Raw genomic sequence first — 25,368 nt, 5'->3', positions numbered from 1 at the left:
AAGAAGATAAAATATTTAAATCAATGTAACATTCAAAAGTGAGTAAAGCAGACAAATATTGTAATTGATACCAAATTCAAACAATAGACCTTTTTCACAGCAGCGCCATCTTTGATTTTTGATGGGAATGAAAACGAGGCTGTGAGCGATAGACTTAACGTCTCTTCAATAGCATGCACTGTATAAAGGTATTAAAAAACTCCTAGATCACATCTCATTTTCCACAACTCATGTTGTCTGGAGTTTTTTGTCTACTGAAATTTCTTGGAAAGACATTTTTCAATGTTTCTTCAGTGGAACGATCAAAAAACACTTTAAACAACGCTACAACCCAGTGAAGAGACTGTATGTCTATCCCTCACAGCCTCTTCATTCCCGACAAAAATCAAAGATGGTGCTATTGTGAACAACAATTTTATTATTCTTATGAAGGTTAAGGAAATTCTCTTTTTTAAATGTAGTGACAAATGACAGTGCTTGTAGAATTTGTTTGTTGCAGTGATGGACGTACTGTATATGAACTGTGTACATTATTTATACAAACACATGCTAACAAGTATATATTGTACACATCTTTCCCATTAAAAAATGTACTTTGGAATTCTCCCAGTAAGAACACAAAAATGCTTGTCAAAATCTTTTAAATAAAGGCTGTTTCAAATGTCAGACTATTTACCTTAAAGTGCACAGAAAACAGAAGGAATCATTAGTGAGTGTGATCGAATCCGTTTTCAATGAGTGAAATGGGAAACTAAGCCATAATGTGACACAGAGAGGAGGGACTTACTGTACACAGATCCGAAATGCATGATCTAAATGCCTCTGACAGAGACTGTGATTAAAACTATTCATTCAGACTCCACTGAGATTAAACACCAATGGTTCTTCATTCACTTATTCTGCTCTGTGCTTTAGCAGGTGTGTAAAATTATTTAGTTACAGTAATGATATATCTCCTGTTAATAATGAGTTTTATTCAAAGCTAAATGTAGCCTACTTCTTTTTCAGCTGCTGCCTTTGGAAATGTCATCACACCAAACAAAACAAATGTCTTTTCAGAGGAGGGTTCAAATGTTATTTTGTCCTGTAGTTATGCCTCTGCAAACTATCTTTACTGGTACCGTCAGTATGGTGGATCACAACTTGAATTTCTTGTACTCACCTACAATAGTGCTCAGGTATCTGATGTAGATCCAAGACTCTCGGTTAAAGTTACAAAAACAGAACAAAACTATGTGGATTTGGAGATCTCCTCTGCTAAAGTGACAGACTCTGCACTGTACTACTGTGCCCTGAAGCCCACAGTGACAGGAAACCCATTAACACAGTACAAAAAATCTTTTCTTATTACTCAGTGAGAGAATTTATTTTAAAAAAAATAAAGAGGCACAGAAACAGCTAAGTGAGAGACTGTAAATTATAGCTGTGATTCATATGAAGGATAAATGATAGAATGATACAATCAAGAGCTATATAAAAGGATAAAATCTAATCAGTCTATAGATTTGTCAAAATTGCAGATAAAAAAGATAAAATATTTAAATCAATGTAACATTCAAAAGTGAGTAGAGCAGCCAAATATTGTTAATGACACCAAATTTCAAACAACAGACCTTTTTCACAGTAGCACCATCTTTGAATTTTGACACGAATGAAAACGAGGCTGTGAGTGATAGACTTACCGTCTCTTCAATAGCATGCACTGTATAAGGGTATTAAAAAAAAACTCCTAGATCACATCTCATTTTCCACAACTCATGTTGTCTGGAGTTTTTTGTGTACTGAAATTTCTTGGGAAGACATTTTTCAATGTTTCTTCAGTGGAACGATCAAAAAACACTTTAAACAACAGTACAACCCAGTGAAGAGACTGTATGTCTATCCCTCACAGCCTCTTCATTCCCGACAAAAATCAAAGATGGTGCTACTGTGAACAAGGTCTATTGTAGCCTTTAGTTTGCAAAGTGTCAGTCCTAATCATGTGACACATTGTGAGGGTATAATATGTCACAAGGTGGCAGTGTTCTCAAGCATTAAATTGCAGCAATGGAACATATAATTTTTTGAATTTGCACTACTTTAATATATATATATATATATAATTTCATGTTCATGAGGTAAGAGGAAAAGAGGGAAAAAAAGAGAGGAAAAGAGACAGACTGAAAAGCATCAAGTATTGAATCTATGTCTTCACAAATTAAAAATGTGATTTATACTGACCATGCTGTTTAACATGTCATTAACATCTTTTTTAATTGTAAAAACTTAATACATAAATAATAATAATAATAATAATAATAATAATTAAAAAATAATAATAATAATAAAAAAAGATTCTTTAACCACATTTTAAGTATTTGTTTAAATTTCTCTAATTTAACGTATTAACTTTGCAAAAAACTCTTTGTTGTAATTTCTGATTAAGCATCTCGATGCTTTATTGATGGATTGATTTTCTAACAGGTTTTAACCTGATCTTGTATGTATATCCAACCGTATAATATATATTTTTTTCTTTTATCTATATTCTTGTTAATGCAGTGCTTGATTTATTTCACAATAATAAAAGTCATTCTTTGTTTCTGCTGATCATGGGTCTTGAATTATCTGATTTTATTTTTTTTAATTTTTATTTTTTTTAATAAAGCTGCACTTCTCTACCTGAGCTCAGCGATACACTTCCTTTATAAAAAAAAGAAAAAAAAGAAAAGAAAAGCCTTCTTATAAGCCCTCTTCAAAAAAGCCTTCTTCCATAAGACTTCTTCAAATGTACCTGAAGAAAATGATCATTTAATAAAAGTTTAAAGCCATTTTGCTTAAACCTTTAAAATAAAGATAAAATGTAATATATATATATATATATATATATATATATATATATATATATATATATATATATATATATATATATATACACACACACACACACACACACACACACACACACACACACACACACACACAGTATATATATATATATATACATACACTACCGGTCAAAAGTTTTGAAACACTTGACTGAAATGTTTCTCACGATCTTAAAAATCTTTTGATCTGAAGGCGTATGCTTAAATGTTTGAAATTAGTTTTGTAGACAAAAATATAATTGTGTCACCATATTAATTTATTTCATTATAAAACTAACATTTTATTTAAAAAAAAAAAATGTTTTTGAAATTGATGACTTGGACCAAATAATAAAGAAAAGCAGCCAAAAAGTGCCCAACATAGATGGGAACTGCTTAAAAATCATCCCAGGGTGATACCTCAAGGAGTTGGTTGAGAAAATGTCAAGAGTACATGTCTGCAAATTCTAGGCAAAGGGTGACTACTTTGAAGATGCTAAAATATAACACAGCTTTAATTCACAACATAATTTCCATAGTTCCATTTACGTTATTCCATGGTTTTGATGACTTCACTATTATTCTAAAATGTGAAAATGTGAATATATATATATATATATGATAAAGTAAATGAAAAATATAAATCTGACTCCTTTTGTTCTTACAACACTGAAGGCGTACAAACATCAAGTTTTCATATATTACTCAACAGGTAATAAAGATATACAGATTCATTGATTGTATCCTCACAGAGAGCAGGAAGTTCATGAGTGGCTTCATGACTTCAGAAATTCAATTACAGCCCACATTACTGGCAGCATTAATACAGAACTGATCTGACCTGATTCAACATGAACAAATGCATCCTGCTGGTTTCCATTATGGCATCAGGTGTTTAATTTAAGTCTACTTTAGATGACAACAGCTTTAACAATCCTATAAAACACTGAATGGTGTTTTATTGATTATGTTTCAAAACAATTGTTGTGTTGTATCTGTATTGATATGCAGTATGTACTTTATTAATATCTTTATATATTGTTTAACCTGAGAAAAAAAAAAAAAAAAAGTTAATATTGTGCTGATTGTTTGCAGGTGTGATGGCTGTGGACAAAATTGAGCCAAATAAAGGGACCAGTATCATCAGAACAGAGGAAATAACCACAATGTTGAGCTGCTCGTATGATTCTAATAGTGACAATGTACGGCTTTACTGGTACAGGCAATATCCCAATGAGGAACCTCAGTATGTATTATATGAACAGGCTCAATCCAGCAGTTATAAGCACACATCTGATCCTCGATTTCAGTCAACAACCTCTCGCACATCCACTGAACTCATTATTAATGGTGTAACTGTCAGATTCAGCCCTCTATTACTGTGCTCTAAGAGTAGGAGCCCAGTGATACAAAACATGAATTAAGTCGCACAAAAACTGAAAGGCCTTTTTTTTTTACTGTCAAATTAAAACCTCAACGTGTCATGATAATATGTGGTAACACCTGTGTGAGGTTGAGTCAAAAATATTAAGAAAGGAATAAATGGGCTGTCAAAGCTTGCCTTGAATAAGGTACAAATAAATTGTTAACTTAGAGGAGGCAGCTCAAGAATGACCACGTCACATCTCTTATATCAGAGTCAAAGTTCATATATTAAAGAAATATCCTTGGTTAAATTCATTTGTATTTGTTCCACTCTGTTGACAACATATGTGGCTTACTATATTGATTAGCACAGAAAGTAATGTTGGCTCATCCCTCAAATTGTAAAAGCAAATGAAAACATGTTTATAACGCCCTTACCCATTTTGTGCCATTGAAACTATATCTACTGCACAGAAATGAACCTGGGGCCAACATTACAGAAACTACCTGAGATCCTATCTGAAATGGCCAAGGTTACAAAACAGATTCTAAAGTAAGGATGTATTATGACCCACTAAATGACTATTTAATATGTTTTACACTGTGAATGATGTGACATTATTATTATGTTTTTATATTATTGTTATGTCACACTTGCAGGAAATCCAAAAGAGAGCAATATACTGCATACCCCTCAGTATTACACTTTCAGTTTCAGGTTTCCACAAGCCCCTCCTCTAGTTGTAAAAGCAGAACTCTTGTATTGACTGGTTAAACCAGATTTCAGGGTCTGTTGACTGTAAAATAGATCATGAGATTGTTGAGGAATATATTTCTTTTTGCACTATTTATTCTTGGTATGCATTCCTTCTAATTTTTTAATATTTACATAATGTATATCTTAATATCCATTGTATAATTTGTGGTGTCATGTAGTTCATTTAAAAAATTTTTATATCATCTTCATGTTATTTTCTTAAATATTTACAGAGTGCAGATCTGAGGACAGAGTGGATCAGCCAGACAAACATGTGACTAAACTTAAAGGAGAATCAGTCACATTAAAGTGTAGATACGAAACAACTTCAACACAAACATACCTCTTCTGGTACATCCAGAGAGCAAATGACTTTCCTAAATACATCTTGAGAAGAGACACATTTGGAACTGGGGATAATGGCACTGAGTTCCAGGAACGATTTCACTCTGACGTGACAAAATCATCACAATCAGTTCCACTTACAATCCAGAATCTGCATGTGTCTGACTCTGCTGTGTACTACTGCGCTCTGAGGCCCACAGTAGGAAAGGATGTTCAAACCACATACAAAAACATAGGGGCATAAACATGTGCCTCTTCCATTCAGATTATGAAGTTTTGAATTATCCTTTTTTTTAATTTAAAAACTACAATAAAATTGAATGGCACTTCATTAATTTAAAGGAATACTTCGCCCAAAAATGAAAATTCTCTCATCATTTACTCACCCTCATGCCATCCCAGATGCGTATGACTTTCTTTCATCTCCTGAAAACAATCAAAGATTTTTAGAAGTATTTCTCTGCTCTTTAAATCCATACAATGTAAGTGAATGGGTGCCAAAATCCACATAAGGGCAAAATAAAAGTACTCCAGTGTTGGGTAAGTTACTCCAAAAAAGCAATTCATTACTAATTACTAATTACATTTTCTACATTGTAATTAGATTACTGTACTTATTACTCTGTCTGAAATGTAATTAAATTACTCATTATTAATTACTTTTCTAAAACCCATATAGAGCTGTTCAGCTTGTAGTCCAAAAACCCAGAAGAGAATTCTCCATGGGTTCCCTCTGGATTATGGGTTTTTATAATGGGGGTTTTGAATTTATGAGAAAAATAAGGCCTGTGGTAAACATTACTTGATGATACAAGGACGTTTTATTCTACAACTTAAATTACACACTGTCATACCTCAAACGTGTATTTTGAAGCCTAATTGAATCACATACTTTTTTTTTAATCGCACGGCGGCAATTTATGTTGTAGAACAAAATGTCCACATATCGCCAAGTAATGTGTACCACAGATCGAGGGAATCTCGAGGGAACCCATGGAGAATTAGACTTCCCATCCGCATACAAATTTAATTCATGGCTGAACAGCTCTATTAACTTTGACCAGTGGACAATAAAAGGATAGACATCAAATTATTCTTTTAATTCTTTCAAATAAACCCAATAACATCAAATACATTATTATTCAACTCTTCTTCAACTGTTCCTAAATGGTTAATAAAATCTGTTACTCTAAATCGATCACTTTCTTTATAATTTCTTCTCCAAGCATGTACATTTGTTGCAAAAGGCTGTAATTCATGTAAGCATCGTAGGCAACTTTCAAAACAGTATAGTAACAGTAAACAGTTTTAACAAGGCATATCGGCCACTCAGCAAACCAGAGCAGAAGGATAAAAATATTGGCTTACCATTTATCACACGCTGAAACTTTATTTGGACTGAAATTTTACAACCTGGAATCATGTATGACGGTGTCACATGAAGTCCTCTTTGACACCTGAGCTTCTAAAGAACATCGAATCTGTGTTAAAAACAAGCTGGAGGAAGTGCAACAAATGAAGCAAAATGTTGTGTTACACCCAACACTGCTCCAGACGACTGGTGGTTAAATCCATATATTATAGGAGTGTAACGGTTCTTGGTAAAAAACCGAACTGTACAGTTCGCCACCCATGGTTCGGGAAGCATTGGTACCGCGGCCGGTTCACCTCAAGTTTAATGACACATCTGGAGCACAAGTTTTGGTCAAGAAAACAAAGCATCAAACAGACACATTTACAACCTCCGCTAATGCACCTGAATGGATTTGTAGATGGATACACTCCACCTGTGTTTCACGTGGGACAAGTTGATGACATCACTGTTCTGCAAGTGTTGTGTGTAGTTGAAAATGGCAAGCAGAGAAAACGAACTGCTGATAGAGAAGCTCCCTGTGCTTCTCCTTTATGGAAACATTTTCTTTTTGCAGTTAGTTACATCAGCGATGGTCAAAAGACATTTACAAAACAGGCAGTTTGCAGACATCACTCGACACAAGTGCGTGTGGCTGTAATATATCGCAAGCACCAATAATGTGCTTTGATTAATGGCATTAAGATGCCGTTATAGTAATACACTGATACATGATTAATATTTTATACCGACTTCACCCAGGCAAAGAGCCGCAGGTGAGCCGAAACGGCACACACTCCCTTCCAGTGCTAATTCGGAAAGACATGAAACAATAACTTAAGCATTTGGGGTGTTCATGTGGGATTTCCACATATGATTAAAATACTTGAGCAGCATTATCACAACATCCCTTCTCGTATGCATTTTAATAGCAAGGTTATTCCTTTTATAGTGATGTACAGCTTCCGAATATTGAATATGTTGAGATGAATTTGATGTGCACTTTATGTTGATGCATGTAGCGTATTAGTGCAGGTATTAAGTTAAAATATTTTTTTTTTAGTTAAGGACCCTGACAAAAATTAACCATGGTTTTACTATAGTAATATTGTAGTAACCATGACTGCTGTCACCATGGTTTTCTGAACAGAAATCATGGTTTTGATACAAATAACCATGGTTTTATAATAGTAATACTTTAGTTTCTATATAGTAATCATGGCTTTACTATATATTGTAACCATGACAATAACCATGTTTATATTGTGGTTACTATGATTTTACTACAAATGCTATGGTTAAACTCTGGTTACTGTTGTAAAACAATGATTGTTATTTAAGGGCAAACCTGCTGAAGTGTTTACCGAATAGATTATTCTTTGGATTTGGCAGTAATAGTTTTTTTCTGAACAAAGCAAATGCAGAACCGTAACGAAACCATGACCCTAAAACCGTGATACAAACCGAACCGTGAGAAATTTGAACCGTTACACCCCTAATATATTCTGAAGTGATTTGATAAGTGTGGGTGAGAAACAGATCAATATTTAAGTTAATTAATTTTTATTTATTTTTTTTTTTTTACTATAAATTCTCCTCCCTGTGCAGTAAATTTCCACTTTCCTTTCACTATTACATTCTCTTTCTTCTGTTGTTGGTGATTCACATCCTTCTTCCATACCACCCCCTAATGGGCAGGGAGGACAATTTATGACAAAAAATGACTTGAATATCGATCTGTTTTGTCACCTGTGCATCATGTCTGAACACATGGATTTAATCACTGGAGTCATATGGATTACTTTTATGCTCCCTTTGTGTGGATTTTGGAGTTTCAACATTTTGGTACCCATTCACTTGCACTATGAGGACCTACAGAGCTAAAACATTCTTCAAAATATCTTAATTTGTGTTCTGCAGAAGAAAGAAAGTCATACTCATCTGGGATGGCATATGGGTGTGTAAATCATGAGATAATTTTCATTTTTGGGTGTACTATCCCTTTAAAGGCTGTATTAGGCAGAAAACAGATTTGATCCTATTTTTAAGATTTACACATTTCAACTTAATAATAAAATTCCATCAAATTGAATTGAGTAATCTTTAATAAAATTAAATGAATAAAAGTGGAATAAATTAAAGTTTTACATTTTGACTTCCTAAAATGGTTTTAGTAAAACATTTAATATATCAGATCTTGGTTTTAAAACATTGAAACATTCTAATCATATTGCTTTCCTTTGCTTCAGGTATTATGATGGCTCCAGACCAGATTGGACCAAACTGGAGAGGCAGACACTGTAACACACTGAGCTGCTCATATGCAGGGTAATTTCTAGGCATACAGTAAGCAAGTAGTACAAGTGACCGCTTAAGTCCCCCAAGTCAACAGGGGGTCCCTGTCAGTGATCAGTACCCAAGGGGGATTATAAAGAAGTTTCTTGTTTTTTTTTTTAACTTCTTGCAGAAGAAAGTACACATCCAATAGCATATTGGGAATGTAAAATGTAATAACCGGTCTGAAATCTAACATTAAACTTAATACAACAAAAATGCTCAAAATCAATCTATTTTTTTCTTTTACTTTTCAAATGCAGCATTCAGGTATATCACATGCAGTAAAAATTGAGATACAATCTTAGAATTTCGACCGTTTATGTTCAACATTCATGCTTGAAAAATTATTTTATATTAAAGCTGTCACAGTCACAGCCTTTTAAACACAGTGGTAAAAATGGCAATAACTTAAAATTACTATTTTTTATGCTTAAGTATCATATTATTCTGTTCTCAAAAGCACAATCATATTCTCGAATAAGGATCACAGATCAGTGTTAGTATGTTTGTTTGATTACACAGTAACCATTCAAAACCCATTATCACAACACAGAAAACAAGACAAAACTTTCTGTGAAATTTAGGCATAACTTAATGTGGCAAAAAGAGGAGAGACTTTATGTACGTGACTGAATCTGTCTGACAGAGACTGTGGAAACTATTCATTCTGACTCTTCTAAGAGTGAACACTTGTACAATGACTCTTCTTTCAGTAATTCTGGTCTGTGCCTTAGCTGGTATGTACTGTATATTTACTTTTTGCTTGAATTTTATTTCACACACACACACACACACACACACACACACACACACACACACACACACACACACACACACACACACACACACACGTTGGTGCAGCTATCATTATGAGGACTCTCCATAGACATAATGATTTTTATACTGTACAAACTATAGATTCTATCCCCTAACCCTACCCCTAAACCTAACCCTCACAAAAAACTTTCTGCATTTTTACATTTTCAATAAAACATTGTTTAGTATGTTTTTAAGTGATTTGAATTATGGGGACACTATAAATGTCCTCATAAACCACATTTATAGCATAATACCCTTGTAATTACCAGTTTGTAACCTAAAATATTGTCCTCGTAAACCACATAAACATGCCCACACACACACACACACACACACACACACACACACACACACACACAAAATCAGTCTATAGATTTAGCAAAATTGCAGATAAAAAGAAGATAAAATATTTAAATCAATGTAACATTCAAAAGTGAGTAAAGCAGACAAATATTGTAATTGATACCAAATTCAAACAATAGACCTTTTTCACAGTAGCGCCATCTTTGATTTTTGATGGGAATGAAAACGAGGCTGTGAGCGATAGACTTACCGTCTCTTCAATAGCATGCACTGTATAAAGGTATTAAAAAAACTCCTAGATCACATCTCATTTTCCACAACTCATGTTGTCTGGAGTTTTTTGTGTACTGAAATTTCTTGGGAAGACATTTTTCAATGTTTCTTCAGTGGAACGATCAAAAAACACTTTAAACAACACTACAACCCAGTGAAGAGACTGTATGTCTATCCCTCACAGCCTCTTCATTCCCGACAAAAATCAAAGATGGTGCTACTGTGAACAAGGTCTATTGTAGCCTTTAGTTTGCAAAGCTTTAGTCTTAATCATGTGACACATTGTGAGGGTATAATATGTCACAAGGTGGCAGTGTTCTCAAGCATTAAACTGCAGCAATGGAACATATAATTTTTTGAATTTGCACTACTTTAAAATATATATATATATAATTTCATGTTCATGAGGTAAGAGGAAAAGAGGGAAAAAAAGAGAGGAAAAGAGACAGACTGAAAAGCATCAAGTATTGAATCTATGTCTTCACAAATTAAAAATGTGATTTATACTGACCATGCTGTTTAACATGACATTAACATCTTTTTTAATTGTAAAAACTTAATACATAAAAAATAATAATAATAATAATAATTAAATAATAATAATAATAATAATAATAATAATAAAAAAGATTCTTTAACCACATTTTAAGTATTTGTTTAAATTTCTCTAATTTAACGTATTAACTTTGCAAAAAAATCTTTGTTGTAATTTCTGATTAAGCATCTCGATGCTTTATTGATGGATTGATTTTCTAACAGGTTTAAACCTGATCTTGTATGTATATCCAACTGTATAATATTTTTTTTATTTTTTTTATCTATATTCTTGTTAATGCAGTGCTTGATTTATTTCACAATAATAAAAGTCATTCTTTGTTTCTGCTGATCATGGGTCTTGAATTATCTGGTTTTATTTTTTTTATCTTATTTTTTTTAATAAAGCTGCACTTCTCTACCCGAGCTCAGCGATACACTTCCTTTATAAAAAAAAAAGAAAAAAAGAAAAGAAAAGCCTTCTTATAAGCCCTCTTCAAATGTACCTGAAGAAAATGATCATTTAATAAAAGTTTAAAGCCATTTTGCTTAAACCTTTAAAATAAAGATAAAATGTAATATATATATATATATATATATATATATATATATATATATATATATATATATATATATATATATATATATATACACACACACACACACACACACACACACAGTATATATATATACATACATACACTACCGGTCAAAAGTTTTGAAACACTTGACTGAAATGTTTCTCACGATCTTAAAAATCTTTTGATCTGAAGGTGTATGCTTAAATGTTTTAAATTAGTTTTGTAGACAAAAATATAATTGTGTCACCATATTAATTTATTTCATTATAAAACTAACATTTTATTTAAAAAAAAAGGTTTTTAAATTGATGACTTGGACCAAATAATAAAGAAAAGCAGCCAATAAGTGCCCAACATAGATGGAAACTGCTTAAAAATCATCCCAGGGTGATACCTCAAGGAGTTGGTTGAGAAAATGTCAAGAGTACATATCTGCAAATTCTAGGCAAAGGGTGACTACTTTGAAGATGCTAAAATATAACACAGTTTTAATTCACAACATAATTTCCATAGTTCCATTTACGTTATTCCATGGTTTTGATGACTTCACTATTATTCTAAAATGTGAAAATGTGAATATATATATATATATATATATATATATATATATATATATATATATATATATATATATATATATATATATATATATATATGATAAAGTAAATGAAAAATATAAATCTGACTCCTTTTGTTCTTACAACACTGAAGGCGTACAAACATCATGTTTTCATATATTACTCAACAGGTAATAAAGATATACAGATTCATTGATTGTATCCTCACAGAGAGCAGGAAGTTCATGAGTGGCTTCATGACTTCAGAAATTCAATTACAGCCCACATTACTGGCAGCATTAATACAGAACTGATCTGACCTGATTCAACATGAACAAATGCATCCTGCTGGTTTCCATTATGGCATCAGGTGTTTAATTTAAGTCTGCTTTAGATGACAACCTATAAAACACTGAATGGTGTTTTATTGATTATGTTTCAAAACAATTGTTGTGTTGTATCTGTATTGATATGCAGTATGTACTTTATTAATATCTTTATATATTGTTTAACCTGAGAAAAAAAAAAAAAAAAAGTTAATATTGTGCTGATTGTTTGCAGGTGTGATGGCTGTGGACAAAATTGAGCCAAATAAAGGGACCAGTATCATCAGAACAGAGGAAATAACCACAATGTTGAGCTGCTCGTATGATTCTAATAGTGACAATGTACGGCTTTACTGGTACAGGCAATATCCCAATGAGGAACCTCAGTATGTATTATATGAACGTGCTCGATCAAGCAGTTATAAGCACACATCTGATCCTCGATTTCAGTCAACAACCTCTCGCACATCCACTGAACTCATTATTAATGGTGTAACTCTGTCAGATTCAGCCCTCTATTACTGTGCTCTAAGAGTAGGAGCCCAGTGATACAAAACATGAATTAAGTCGCACAAAAACTGAAAGGCCTTTTTTATCTTTGAAGCTGTCATATCATGAAAACCAAATTAAAACCTCAACGTGTCATGATAATATGTGGTAACACCTGTGTGAGGTTGAGTCAAAAATATTAAGAAAGGAATAAATGGGCTGTCAAAGCTTGCCTTGAATAAGGTACAAATAAATTGTTAACTTAGAGGAGGCAGCTCAAGAATGACCACGTCACATCTCTTATATCAGAGTCAAAGTTCATATATTAAAGAAATATCCTTGGTTAAATTCATTTGTATTTGTTCCACTCTGTTGACAACATATGTGGCTTACTATATTGATTAGCACAGAAAGTAATGTTGGCTCATCCCTCAAATTGTAAAAGCAAATGAAAACATGTTTATAACGCCCTTACCCATTTTGTGCCATTGAAACTATATCTACTGCACAGAAATGAACCTGGGGCCAACATTACAGAAACTACCTGAGATCCTATCTGAAATGGCCAAGGTTACAAAACAGATTCTAAAGTAAGGATGTATTATGACCCACTAAATGACTATTTAATATGTTTTACACTGTGTGAATGATGTTTTTATCTGCAATTTTGACAAATCTATAGACTGATTAGATTTTATCCCTTTATATAGCTCTTGATTCTATCATTCTATCATTTATCCTTCATATGAATCACAGCTATAATTTACAGTCTCTCAGTTAGTTGTTTCTGTGCCTCTTTATTTTTTTTAATTTTTTTTTTTAAATCTCTCACTGGGTAATAAGAAAAGATTTTTTGTACTGTGTTAATGGGTTTCCTGTCACTGTGGGCTGCAGGGCACAGTAGTACAGTGCAGAGTCTGTCACTTTAGCAGAGGAGATCTCCAAATCCACATAGTTTTGTTCTGTTTTTGTAACTTTAACCGAGAGTCTTGGATCTACATCAGATACCTGAACACTATTGACATTATTATTATGTTTTTATATTATTGTTATGTAACACTTGCAGGAAATCCAAAAGAGAGCAATATACTGCATACCCCTCAGTATTACACTGTTTCAGGTTTCCACAAGCCCCTCCTCTAGTTGTAAAAGCAGAACTCTTGTATTGACTGGTTAAACCAGATTTCAGGGTCTGTTGACTGTAAAATAGATCATGAGATTGTTGAGGAATATATTTCTTTTTGCACTATTTATTCTTGGTATGCATTCCTACTAATTTTTTAATATTTACATAATGTATATCTTAATATCCATTGTATAATTTGTGGTGTCATGTAGTTCATTTAAAAAAATGTTATATCATCTTCATGTTATTTTCTTAAATATTTACAGAGTGCAGATCTGAGGACAGAGTGGATCAGCCAGACAAACATGTGACTAAACTTAAAGGAGAATCAGTAACATTGAAATGTAGATATGAAACAACTTCAACACAACCATACCTCTTCTGGTACATCCAGAGAGCAAATGACTTTCCTAAATACATCTTGAGAAGAGACACATATGGAACTGGGGATAATGGCACTGAGTTCCAGGAACGATTTCACTCTGAGGTGTTAAAATCATCACAATCAGTTCCACTGACAATCCAGAATCTGCATGTGTCTGACTCTGCTGTGTACTACTGCGCTCTGAGGCCCACAGTAGGAAAGGATGTTCAAACCACATACAAAAACATAGGGGCATAAACATGTGCCTCTTCCATTCAGATTATGAAGTTTTGAATTATCCTTTTTTTTAATTTAAAAACTACAATAAAATTGAATGGCACTTCATTAATTTAAAGGAATAGTTCACCCAAAAATGAAAATTCTCTCATCATTTACTCACCCTCATGCCATCCCAGATGCGTATGACTTTCTTTCATCTGTTGAAAACAATCAAAGATTTTTTGAAGTATTTTTCAGCTCTTTAAATCCATACAATGTAAGTGAATGGGTGCCAAAATTTTGAAGCTCCAAAAATCACATAAGGGCAAAATAAAAGTACTCCAGTGTTGGGTAAGTTACTCCAAAAAAGCAATTCATTACTAATTACATCTTCTACACTGTAATTCGATTACTGTACTTATTACTCTGATCTGAAATGTAATTAAATTACTTATTACTAATTACTTTTCTAAAACCCATATAGAGCTGTTCAGCTTGTAGTCCAAAAACCCAGAAGAGAATTCTCCATGGGTTCCCTCTGGATTATGGGTTTTTATGGGGATTTTGAATTTATGAGAAAAATAAGGCCTGTGGTAAACATTACTTGATGATACATGGACGTTTAATTCTACAACATAAATTACACACTGTCATACCTCAAACGTGTATTTTGAAGCCTAATTGAATTACGTACTTTTTTTTTTTTACGCACGGCGGCTTCAAAATTCACGTTTGAGGTATGACTGTGTACAATTTATGTTGTAGAACAAAATGTCCACATATCGCCAAGTAATGTGTACCACAGATCGAGGGAATCCCGAGGGAACCCATGGAGAATTAGACTTCCCATTCGCATACAAATTTAATTCATGGCTGAACAGCTCTATTAACCTTGACCAGATGGACAATAAAAGGATAGACATCAAATTATTCTTTTAATTCTTTCAAATAAACCCTATAACATCAAATACATTATTCTTCAACTCTTCTTCAACTGTTCCTAAATGGTTAATAAAATCTGTTACTCTAAATCGATCACTTTCTTTATAATTTCTTCTCCAAACATGTACATTTGTTGCAAAAGGCTGTAATTCATGTAATCATCGTAGGCAACTTTCAAAACAGTATAGTAACAGTAAACAGTTTTAACTAGGCACATCGGCCACCCAGCAAACCAGAGCAGAAGGGACCAAACTGGAGAGGCAGACACTGTAACACACTGAGCTGCTCATATGCAAGGTAATTTCTAGGCATACAGTAAGCAAGCAGTACAAGTGACCACTTAAGTCCCCCAAGTCAACAGGGGGTCCTGTCGGCGATCAGTACACAAGGGGGATTATAATGAAATTTCTTGTTTTTTTACTTCTTGCAGAAAAAAAGTACATATCCAATAGCATATTGGGAATGTAAAATGTAATAACCGGTCTGAAATCTAACATTAAGCTTAATATAACAAAAATGCTCAAAATCAATCTATTTTTTTTCTTTTACTTTTCAAATGCAGCATTCAGATATATCACATGCAGTAACAATCATAGAATTTTGACCGTTTATGTTCAACATTCATGCTTGAAAAATTATTTTATATTAAAGCTGTCACAGTCACAGCCTTTTAAACACAGTGGTAAAAATGGCAATAACTTAAAATTACTATTTTTTATGCTTAATTATCATATTATTCTGTTCTCAATAGCACAATCATATTCTTGAATAAGGATCACAGATCAGTGTTAGTATGTTTGTTTGGTTACACAGTAACCATTCAAAACCCATTATCACAACACAGAAAACAAGAGAAAACATTGTGTGAAATTTAGGCATAACCTAATGTGGCAAAAAGAGGAGGGACTTTATGTACGTGACTGAATCTGTCTGACAGAGACTGTGGAAACCATTCATTCTGACTCTTCTCAGAGTGAACACTTGTGAACACAACTAAAATGACCCTTCTTTCAGTAATTCTGTTCTGTGCCTTAGCTGGTATGTACTGTATATTTACTTTTTATTTGAATTTTACTTCACACCCCCCCCCACACACACACACCCAGGTGTGTGTGAAGCAAAAAAAAAAAGCTACATTTACCTCTTCTTTTTCAGCTGCTGTCTTTGGAAATGTCATCACACCAAACAAAACAGATATTTTTGCTGAGGAGGGTTCAGATGTCATATTGACCTGTAGTCATTCCAGTACAACTTCAGATTATCTATTCTGGTATCATCAGAATTGCAGATCACAACTTGAATTTCTTGTACTCACCTTCAATGGTGCAAAAGATGCTCAGCAGTCTGATTTGGATCCAAGACTCTCAGTTAAAGTTACACAAAGGCAACAAAACCATGTGGATCTGAAGATCTCGTCAGCTAAAGTGACAGACTCTGCTCTGTACTACTGTGCTCTGAGCCCCACAGTGAGAGGAAACCCATCAGCCCTCTACAAAAACCTATTCCTGTTATCCATTGACAAAAAGAGAGAAAACACAGAGACAAAAACAGAAAGATTGAAGGTTGTATACACTAGCTGTAAAATAACAGTAATACAGTATGTACAGTATGTCAGATAAACAATCGAATAAATGAACAAATAAATAGGCAGAGAAATATTATTTAATTAAATATATAAATCCAAGGCAAAAAGATATATAAACTAATACTCTAAAGTGAGTATTAAAGCTACACTATGTAACTTTTGGCCTTCTAGCGGTTAAAAAACAAAACTGCATGCGTCTTGCGGAAGAACTTTGTTTTGGTAATGACGCAAGTTGTGCTTCGGCTCTGCTCCTCTGCACGGATGAATGTGGTTCAAGGCACCGGTGTACACATGGATACAGAACATCATATCAGAGTGAATGGACAAATAAATAACGAAAGAAAGGAAAAGACGGATATCCGAAAACATATCATCTGAGCAGGTAAGCGCCATGTCTTATGCTGTTGTTTTGATTAATTGGAAACATTGATGTTTTGAAATAAATTACGTTAAAAAAGTTAGGCAGTGTTCGTTAACATTAGACATAAAGATTGCTAGTCTGATAAGGTAAAACGTTGTAAAGTTTTTATAACTGCAGGATATTCTAGCCAAATAGACCATGGTAGTAACTAATTTATAGAATGTCATTGTTACCAACCAGTGGTCAACATCACTTCAAAACTCGCATGTCCTTGGCAAGCCTAGGACTAAAGGATTCATTTATATAAATTATTTCCGTTATAAAGAAAAATACACACGTGTGCTAGCAAGTGAAAAGTTCTGCACCGATTACAGTATAATTATTTTATTCACTACGCACACACAGACGTGTGTCTGTGTGATTACACAACTATACATAAACCATGTCAATAAAATAACTTACCTGTTGAGTAAGAAAAAAGCCATCTCTGGGTTGCTTTTAAATCCTTTCAGATCTCTGAGTTGTCATCACCTCTGAAAAGCCAAGCCGATGTTGATTCGGGTTTTATTACAGACTCTGTCGCTTTCCCTTTTTGCTTTTAGGCTCTGCTCTGTTCAGGGTTTCTTTGTTTTTACAACCGGTGATTTGAATGATCCATGGTCAATTTTCCTTGTTCGTTGTGACAGGAAACTTTCAGCTTAACGCTACTCCCACACCATACACACGCTACAGTAGCCAGAGCTTATTTTCTCTGTGTACGGATATGACGTGAACACGCACGGGTGACCAAAAGTTTGGAATAATGTACAAGTCAAGTCATTTTTATTTGTATAGCACCTTTCACAACACACATCGTTTCATTTCAACAGAAAATGAAACTGTAATATCTATAATGTCTTAGAGTCACCATTGTGTAGTTTGATAAAATACGATTGTGAATTGAGTTTAAAAATAAGTAATTAAATAATAATTGTATTTAGAACCCCAGTGAGCAAGCCGAAGGTGACTGTGGCAAGGAACACAAAACTCCATAAGTTGTTGGTTAATGGAGAAAAATAACCTTGGGAGAAACCAGGCTCACTGTGGGGGCCAGTTCCCCTATGGCTAACATCATGAATATAATGACAATATTACTTATAGTAACAAAGGTTAAGGCTGGGAAAGGAGGAGGCGGGAACCAGCTGAACAGTCAAAATAATATTTAATAGGAACTTAAAAAGAAACACAGAACACTCTCTCTCCCAAACTGCTGCGTTCCACCGCATTTATCCCTTTCCTCGGCTGATTAGCCCAATTGGGGGCCGGGCGTGCATAGTCACATTGTAAACTTCTGGCTGAGCCTGCCAGCAGGCTTTTTCCCACCTCTCTAGGACTGGGGAGGGGGACGAGGGGAGGGAAAAACAAAACAAAACAAAAACAAAAAAGAGGAGAGGGAAAGGGCAAGGCAGAGCGACCAGAGTGAGAGAGAGAGAGAGAGAAGAGAGAGAAAAAAACTTGCTCGCCGGTTTCCCAGACACGCGGTCGCCTGGTCCTCGATCAATCCTCCGCCCTCTGGAGGATGACAGCCTCTCCTCCCCAGAGGGACCGGAGCCAAACCTCCGACCCCTGGCAGATGGAACGCCCCTCCGCGTTTTTCGGCCGGTAGGGAACTCCTCCGCCCCTGGCAGCGACTCCACTGCTCCAGGCGGCTGGCAGCGAGCCCCTCCTCCCCTCGCGGATGGTGGCTGTTCCTCCATGTCCAGGCGGTCAGCAGCAACTCCTCCGTCCCCCAGTGGCTGCTCCTTTGCGTGGGTGGCAGTGGCGAGGACTCCACGACAGCGCATCCCTCCTCCTTCCCGGGTTTCGGCACCAATGTAACAAAGGTTAAGGTTGGGAAAGGAGGAGGCGGGAACCGGCTGAACAGTCAAAATAATATTTAATAAGAACTTAAACAAAAAGACACATAGAACACAAACGCACACATGGCAGCTGCATGTGGCTCTCTCTCTCCCAAACTGCCACGTTACGCCACATTTATCCCTCTCCTCGGCTGATTAGCCTAATTGATTAGCCCTCTTCCTTGTCACACTTATGTATAGTGCAAGTCATGGTTTAAAATTATTAAATTAAGTAAGTGTTAAGGGTCAGTGTTTAAACAAAGATTTTGTATGAACTGTAAGATTAATGATTAATGTCTTTGAAATCCATCCTGGATTAACTGCAGAAGTTCACATAGATGCATTGTCCTTGTTAGTTGGCTGATGAAGGGCCTTGTTGGCAATTAATTGATAGTCTGTGTATTCCATTTCAAGAGTGTAGTTCATCATTAGACCGAGGTGGTGCAGGCAGAGATCAGTTAGGTGCATCGCAGTTCAACCGGCCGGTAATTTCGGCGAGGTCTATCCTAAATCCAAGGTTCAGGCAATGGCATATGATGGCATCAGTTCATCCTCTGAAGTCCATCATAATAGACTGAAGTGATGTTTGGCTGGCAACGGCTGCTATTAGTCGTCATCACTCAGAGACACGTAGCAGTGGAGTCCAACACGAAGCAGGAATGGAGCCAGATCCAGCCGTTTCTGGTGACCTCAGGATAGGAGTCCCGGGGTTGAGACAGAGAAACAAATAGAATAATATTAGCATAGATGCCATTCAATTTATTGTAGAGTTATAGATCATGATCAGTGTTTCTGGTTTCTGGTTTTGGCAGACCTAACTAAAGCAGCCTAATTGTGAGTTGCCTGGCTAAATAAATTAGATGAGTCTTTAGTCTAGACTTAAACTGAGTGAGTGTGTCTGCATCTCGAACAGTGTTAGGGAGACTATTCCATAGTTTAGGAGTCAAATATGAAAAGGATCTACCTCCTTTTGTGGATTTTGATATTCTAGGAACTATTAACACGCCAGAATTTTGCGATCGTAATGAACGCGATGGAATATAGCGTGGTAGAAGGTCACTTAAGTACTGCGGAGCTAGACCATTCAAAGCTTTGTACGCAGTTAACAGAATTTTAAAATTAATATGAAATTTAACAGGTAGCCAATGTAACAATGATAAAATGGGGCTAATATGATCATATTTTTTGGTTCTAGTCAGCACTTTGAACCAATTGAAGTTTGTTTATTGATCTTGCTGGACATCCTCCCAGTAATGTATTACAATAATCTAGTCTTGAGGTCATGAACACATTAATTAGTTTTTCGGCATCAGCAACAGAGAGCATGTGTCGTAATTTAGCAATATTTCTTAGGTGGAAGAATGCTGTTCTACAAACATTTGTAATTTGATTTTCAAAGGACAGACTGACAGATATAACACCTAAATTCTTCGCTATTGAAGACGATGTAACAGTACATCCATCGACAGTCAAATTATATTTTAGCGGCTTGTTTTTAGAGGTTTTTGGTCCAATAATTAGTACCTCTGTTTTGTTGGAACTGAGTAGAAGGAAATTTCTGGCCATCCAGTCTTTTATTTCATTGATACACTCTGCTAATTTGGAAAATTGTGAAATCTCATCATGTTTTGAAGAAATATAAAGTTGGGTATCGTCGGCATAACAGTGGAAACTTATTCCATGATTCCTGATAATATCTCCCAGGGGAAGCATATACAAGGAGAAAAGCAGAGGCCCTAAAACTGATCCCTGTGGCACTCCATACTTTACTTTTGTTTGGCTTGACAATTCCTCATTTACACAGACAAAGTGGTAGCGGTCTGCTAAATAGGACCTAAACCATGCTAATGCAACTCCACAAATGCCAACATAATTCTCTAGCCTATTCAAGAGAATGTTGTGATCTATCGTGTTAAATGCAGCACTAAGATCTAAAAGCACTAGAAGTGAAATGCAGCCGCGATCAGATGATAAGAGCAAGTCATTTGTAACTATGGTAAGTGCAGTCTCTGTACCGTGATGGGGCCTAAATCCTGACTGAAATTGTTCATATATACTATTTCTCTGTAGAAATGAACATAGTTATGAGGATACTACATTTTCTAGTATTTTCGACAAAACGGGAGATTTGAAATCAGTCTATAATTAGCCAGTTCTCCAGGATCAAGTTGTGGCTTCTTAATAAGCGGTTTGATAACTGCAATTTTAAAGTTTCTTGGAACATGTCCTAAGGATAGCGAGGAGTTAATAATATTAAGAAGAGGTACTGAGATTACAGGGAATACCTCTTTTAAGAACTTAGTTGGTATTGGATCTAAAATACATGTTGTGGCTTTTGATGTTTCGATAAGTTTTGTTAATTCTTCATGACCTATGACAGCGAAGGATTGAAGTTGCACATGAAGAAAATTATGAGACACTGTTTTCTGACATACTGTGACAGATGATTGCATAATTCCAATTTATTTCTGATTATTTCAATTTTATCAGTAAAGAAATTCATGAAGTCATTACTGTTGTGCTGCGACGGAATATCTAGTTCAGTTGAGGCTTTATTCCTAACAAATTTAGCCACAGTACTGAATAAACACATAGGTTTGTTGTGGTTATTTTCTATGAGTTTGCTAAAATATGCTGACCTGTATATACAGTATGTACAGACACTATCCTTCCATTCACCACAAAATACCTCTAATTTTGTATTCTTCCACTTGCACCCCATTTTCCAAGCTGCTCTCTTGAGAGCATGAGTGTAATCATTGTATCATGGTGCAGGGCTTTTTTCTTTAATTTTCTTTAACTGAAGGGGGGCAACACTATCAAGAATGCTAGAGAAGACTATATTTATATTTTGTGTTATTTCATCAAGTTCTTCTAGGTTTAGGGGCTTACTGAGTATATGAGATAGATCTGGAAGGTTATTAGTGAAGCTATCTTTAGTGGTCGAAAGAAAAGTTCTACCTGAACGATAGCGTGGTGTAGATTGAGTAACATTAGCTGATTGCAGCATACAAGAGATGAGGTAATGATCTGAGATGTCATTGCTCTGAGGTAGAATTTCTATAGTATCAACATCAACTCCATATGACAGAATTAAATCTAGCATATAATTATGGTGATGAGTTGGTCCTGTCACATTTTGTCTGACTCCAAGAGAGTTGAGAATATCGATAAATGCTAATCCTAAAGTGTATTTTTATTATCTATGTGAATGTTGAAGTCACCAACAATTAAAGTTCTATCTACAGTAACTACAAGATCTGATAAAAAAAATTAGCAAATTCACCAAGGAAATCAGAAAAAGGCCCGGGTGATCTATATACTGTAGCAAGGGTAAAAGATGAGAGTTTTTTTATTTATATCTGACGGTGTCACATTAAGCATTATTACTTCAAAAGACTTAAACTTCTATCCTGTCCTCTGAGTAACACCAAAAACTTCACTGTAAATTGTAGCAACACTTCCTCCTCGACCCTTCAGATGAGACTCATGTTTATAACAATAACCTGGGAAAGTAGATTCATTTCATCCGGTTTAAGCCAGGTTTCAGTCAAACAGAGCACATCCAAACTATGATCTGTAATATTTTCATTTACAATTAGTGCTTTGGTAGAAAGAGATCTAATGTTTAGTAGCCCTACCTTCATATGATGTTTATCTTTAATGTTTTTGTTTTGTTCAAGTTTGACCTTTATCAAATTTTTTCTAAATTATTTAGTAAGAGTTTTGTGTTTGGTAGTTTGGGGAACAGACACAGTCTCTGTGATATCTAGGTGATACAGTCTCTATGTGTTGTAGATTATGTGACCTGTGTGATGTCTCAAGGCAGCTAGCAGATCTTCGGATTAACCAGTTTGTCTGCTTCCTGACCTGGGCCCCAGTTAGTCAAATACTATCATTATTAAGACTATGAGCCAAATTACTAGAGAGGAGTATTTACTCCTTCCCTGGAGGGATGGAGTCTGTCTCTTATTGTCTATAAATCCTATGCTAATCTCCAGACACCACTCAGACATCCAGCCATTCAGTGACACTAATCTACTATAAACCTCATCACCACGATGAGCAGGAAGGGGACCAGAGCATACAGTGCATCCGGAAAGTATTCACAGCACTTCACTTTTTCCACATTTTGTTATGTTACAGCCTTATTCCAAAATTGATTAAATTCATTATTTTCCTCAAAACTCTACAAATAATACCCCATAATGACAATGTGAAAGAAGTTTGTTTGAAATCTTTGCAAATTTATTCAAAATAAAAAATGAAAAAAAAAATCACATGTACATAAATATTCACAGCCTTTGCTCAATACTTTGTTGAAGCACCTTTGGCACCAATTACAGCCTCAAGTCTTTTTGAGTATGATGCTACAAGCTTGGCACACCTATTTTTGGGCAGTTCCTCCCATTCTTCTTTTCAGGACCTCTTAAGCTCCATCAGGTTGGATGGGGAGCGTCGGTGCACAGTCATTCTCAGATCTCTCCAGAGATGTTCAGTCGGGTTCAAGTCTGGGCTCTGGCTGGGCCACTCAAGGACATTCACAGAGTTGTCCCGTAGCCACTCCTTTGTTATCTTGGCTGTGTGCTTAGGGTCGTTGTTCTGTTGGAAGATGAACCTTCACCCCAGTCTGAGGTCCAGAGTGCTCTGGAGCAGGTTTTCATCAAGGATGTCTCTGTACATTGCTGCATTCATCTTTCCCTCGATCCTGACTAGTCTCCCAGTTCCTGCCGCTGAAAAACATCCCCACAGCATGATGCTGCCACCACCATGCTTCACTGTAGGGATGGTATTGGCCAGGTGATGAGCGGTGCCTGGTTTCCTCCAGACATGATGCTTGCCATTCAGGCCAAAGAGTTCAATCTTTGTTTCTCATGGTCTGAGAGTTCTTCAGGTGCCTTTTGGCATACTCCAGGCGGGCTGTCATATGCCTTTTACTGAGGAGTGGCTTCCGTCTGGCCACTCTACCACACAGGCCTGATCGGTGGAGTGCTGCAGAGATGGTTGTTCTTCTGGAAGTTTCTCCTCTCTTTACAGTGAAACGCTGGAGCTCTGTCAGAGTGACCATCAGGTTCTTGGTCACCTCCCTGACTAAGGCCCTTCTCCCCCGATAGCTCAGTTTGGCCGGGCGGCCAGCTCTAGGAAGAGTCCTGGTGGTTCCAAACTTCTTCCATTTATGGATGATGGAGGCCACTGTGCTCATTGGGACCTTCAATGCTGCAGAAATGTTTCTGTACCCTTCCCCAGATCTGAGCCTCGATACAATCCTGTCTCGGAGGTCTATAGACAATTCCTTGGACTTCATGGCTTGGTTTGTGCTCTGACATGCACTGTTAACTGTGGGACCTTATATAGACAGGTGTGTGCCTTTCCAAATCATGACCAATCAACTGAATTTACCACAGGTGGACTCCAGTCAAGTTGTAGAAACATCTCAAGGATGATCAGTGGAAACAGGATGCACCTGAGCTCAATTTTGAGTGTCATGGCAAAGGCTGTGAATACTTATGTACATGTGATTTTTTTCGTTGTTTATTTTTAATAAATTTGCAAAGATTTCAAACAAACTACTTTCACATTGTCATTATAGGGTATTGTTTGTAGAATTTTGAGGAAAATAATGAATTTAATCCATTTTGGAATAAGGCTGTAACATAACAAAATGTGGAAAAAGTGAAGCGCTGTGAATACTTTCTGGATGCACTGTATTACAGTGTCTGACATCGTTTTTGCAAGTTCACACACCTCTTTAACTTTACCTCTAGTGATCTTCCACTGGCGAAGCCGGACATCATTAGTGCCACCATGAATAAAATTTTTAGAAAACCTACATTTAGCATTATCCAGCACTTGTAAATTTGATCTGATGTCAGACGCCCTGGCACACGAAATGCATTTAACAATAATGGCTGGAGTCTCTATTTCCATGTTCCTTACAATAGAATCACCAATTATTAGGGCTCTTTCAACATGATTCTCAGTGGGTGCATCACTGAGTGGGGAGAATCGAT

General features: G+C 35.5%; 1 long non-coding RNA gene, 1 pseudogene and 3 gene segments (V, D, J or C); 4 read left to right on the top strand and 1 right to left on the bottom strand.

The window, feature by feature from the left end:
* The first annotated feature begins 632 nt into the window (after window positions 1-632).
* LOC127441193 (T cell receptor alpha variable 14/delta variable 4-like) lies at window positions 633-2,269 on the top strand (annotated as a pseudogene).
* A 2,633-nt stretch (window positions 2,270-4,902) lies between these two features.
* Window positions 4,903-5,662, top strand: LOC127441575 (T cell receptor alpha variable 18-like). The segment is given in 2 exon segments: window positions 4,903-5,068; window positions 5,202-5,662. Coding segments are annotated over 2 exon segments (402 nt in total).
* On the bottom strand, window positions 5,465-6,840 carry LOC127441581 (uncharacterized). Its single transcript, XR_007897335.1, has 3 exons — window positions 6,682-6,840; window positions 5,700-5,736; window positions 5,465-5,500 (listed from the first exon to the last, which is right to left on the bottom strand). It is a non-coding gene; the product is annotated as an uncharacterized LOC127441581 (long non-coding RNA).
* A 5,397-nt stretch (window positions 6,841-12,237) lies between these two features.
* Window positions 12,238-12,987, top strand: LOC127441578 (T cell receptor alpha variable 18-like). The segment is given in 2 exon segments: window positions 12,238-12,438; window positions 12,630-12,987. Coding segments are annotated over 2 exon segments (354 nt in total).
* A 1,055-nt stretch (window positions 12,988-14,042) lies between these two features.
* On the top strand, window positions 14,043-14,766 carry LOC127441576 (T cell receptor alpha variable 3-like). The segment is given in 2 exon segments: window positions 14,043-14,142; window positions 14,276-14,766. Coding segments are annotated over 2 exon segments (402 nt in total).
* Window positions 14,767-25,368: the final 10,602 nt, after the last annotated feature.

This window comes from Myxocyprinus asiaticus, chromosome 5, assembly GCF_019703515.2.
Source record: "Myxocyprinus asiaticus isolate MX2 ecotype Aquarium Trade chromosome 5, UBuf_Myxa_2, whole genome shotgun sequence".
Taxonomy (NCBI): domain Eukaryota; kingdom Metazoa; phylum Chordata; class Actinopteri; order Cypriniformes; family Catostomidae; genus Myxocyprinus; species Myxocyprinus asiaticus.
Note: the sequence above shows the minus strand (reverse complement) of the source record. Positions and strands in the feature narration are given on the sequence as shown.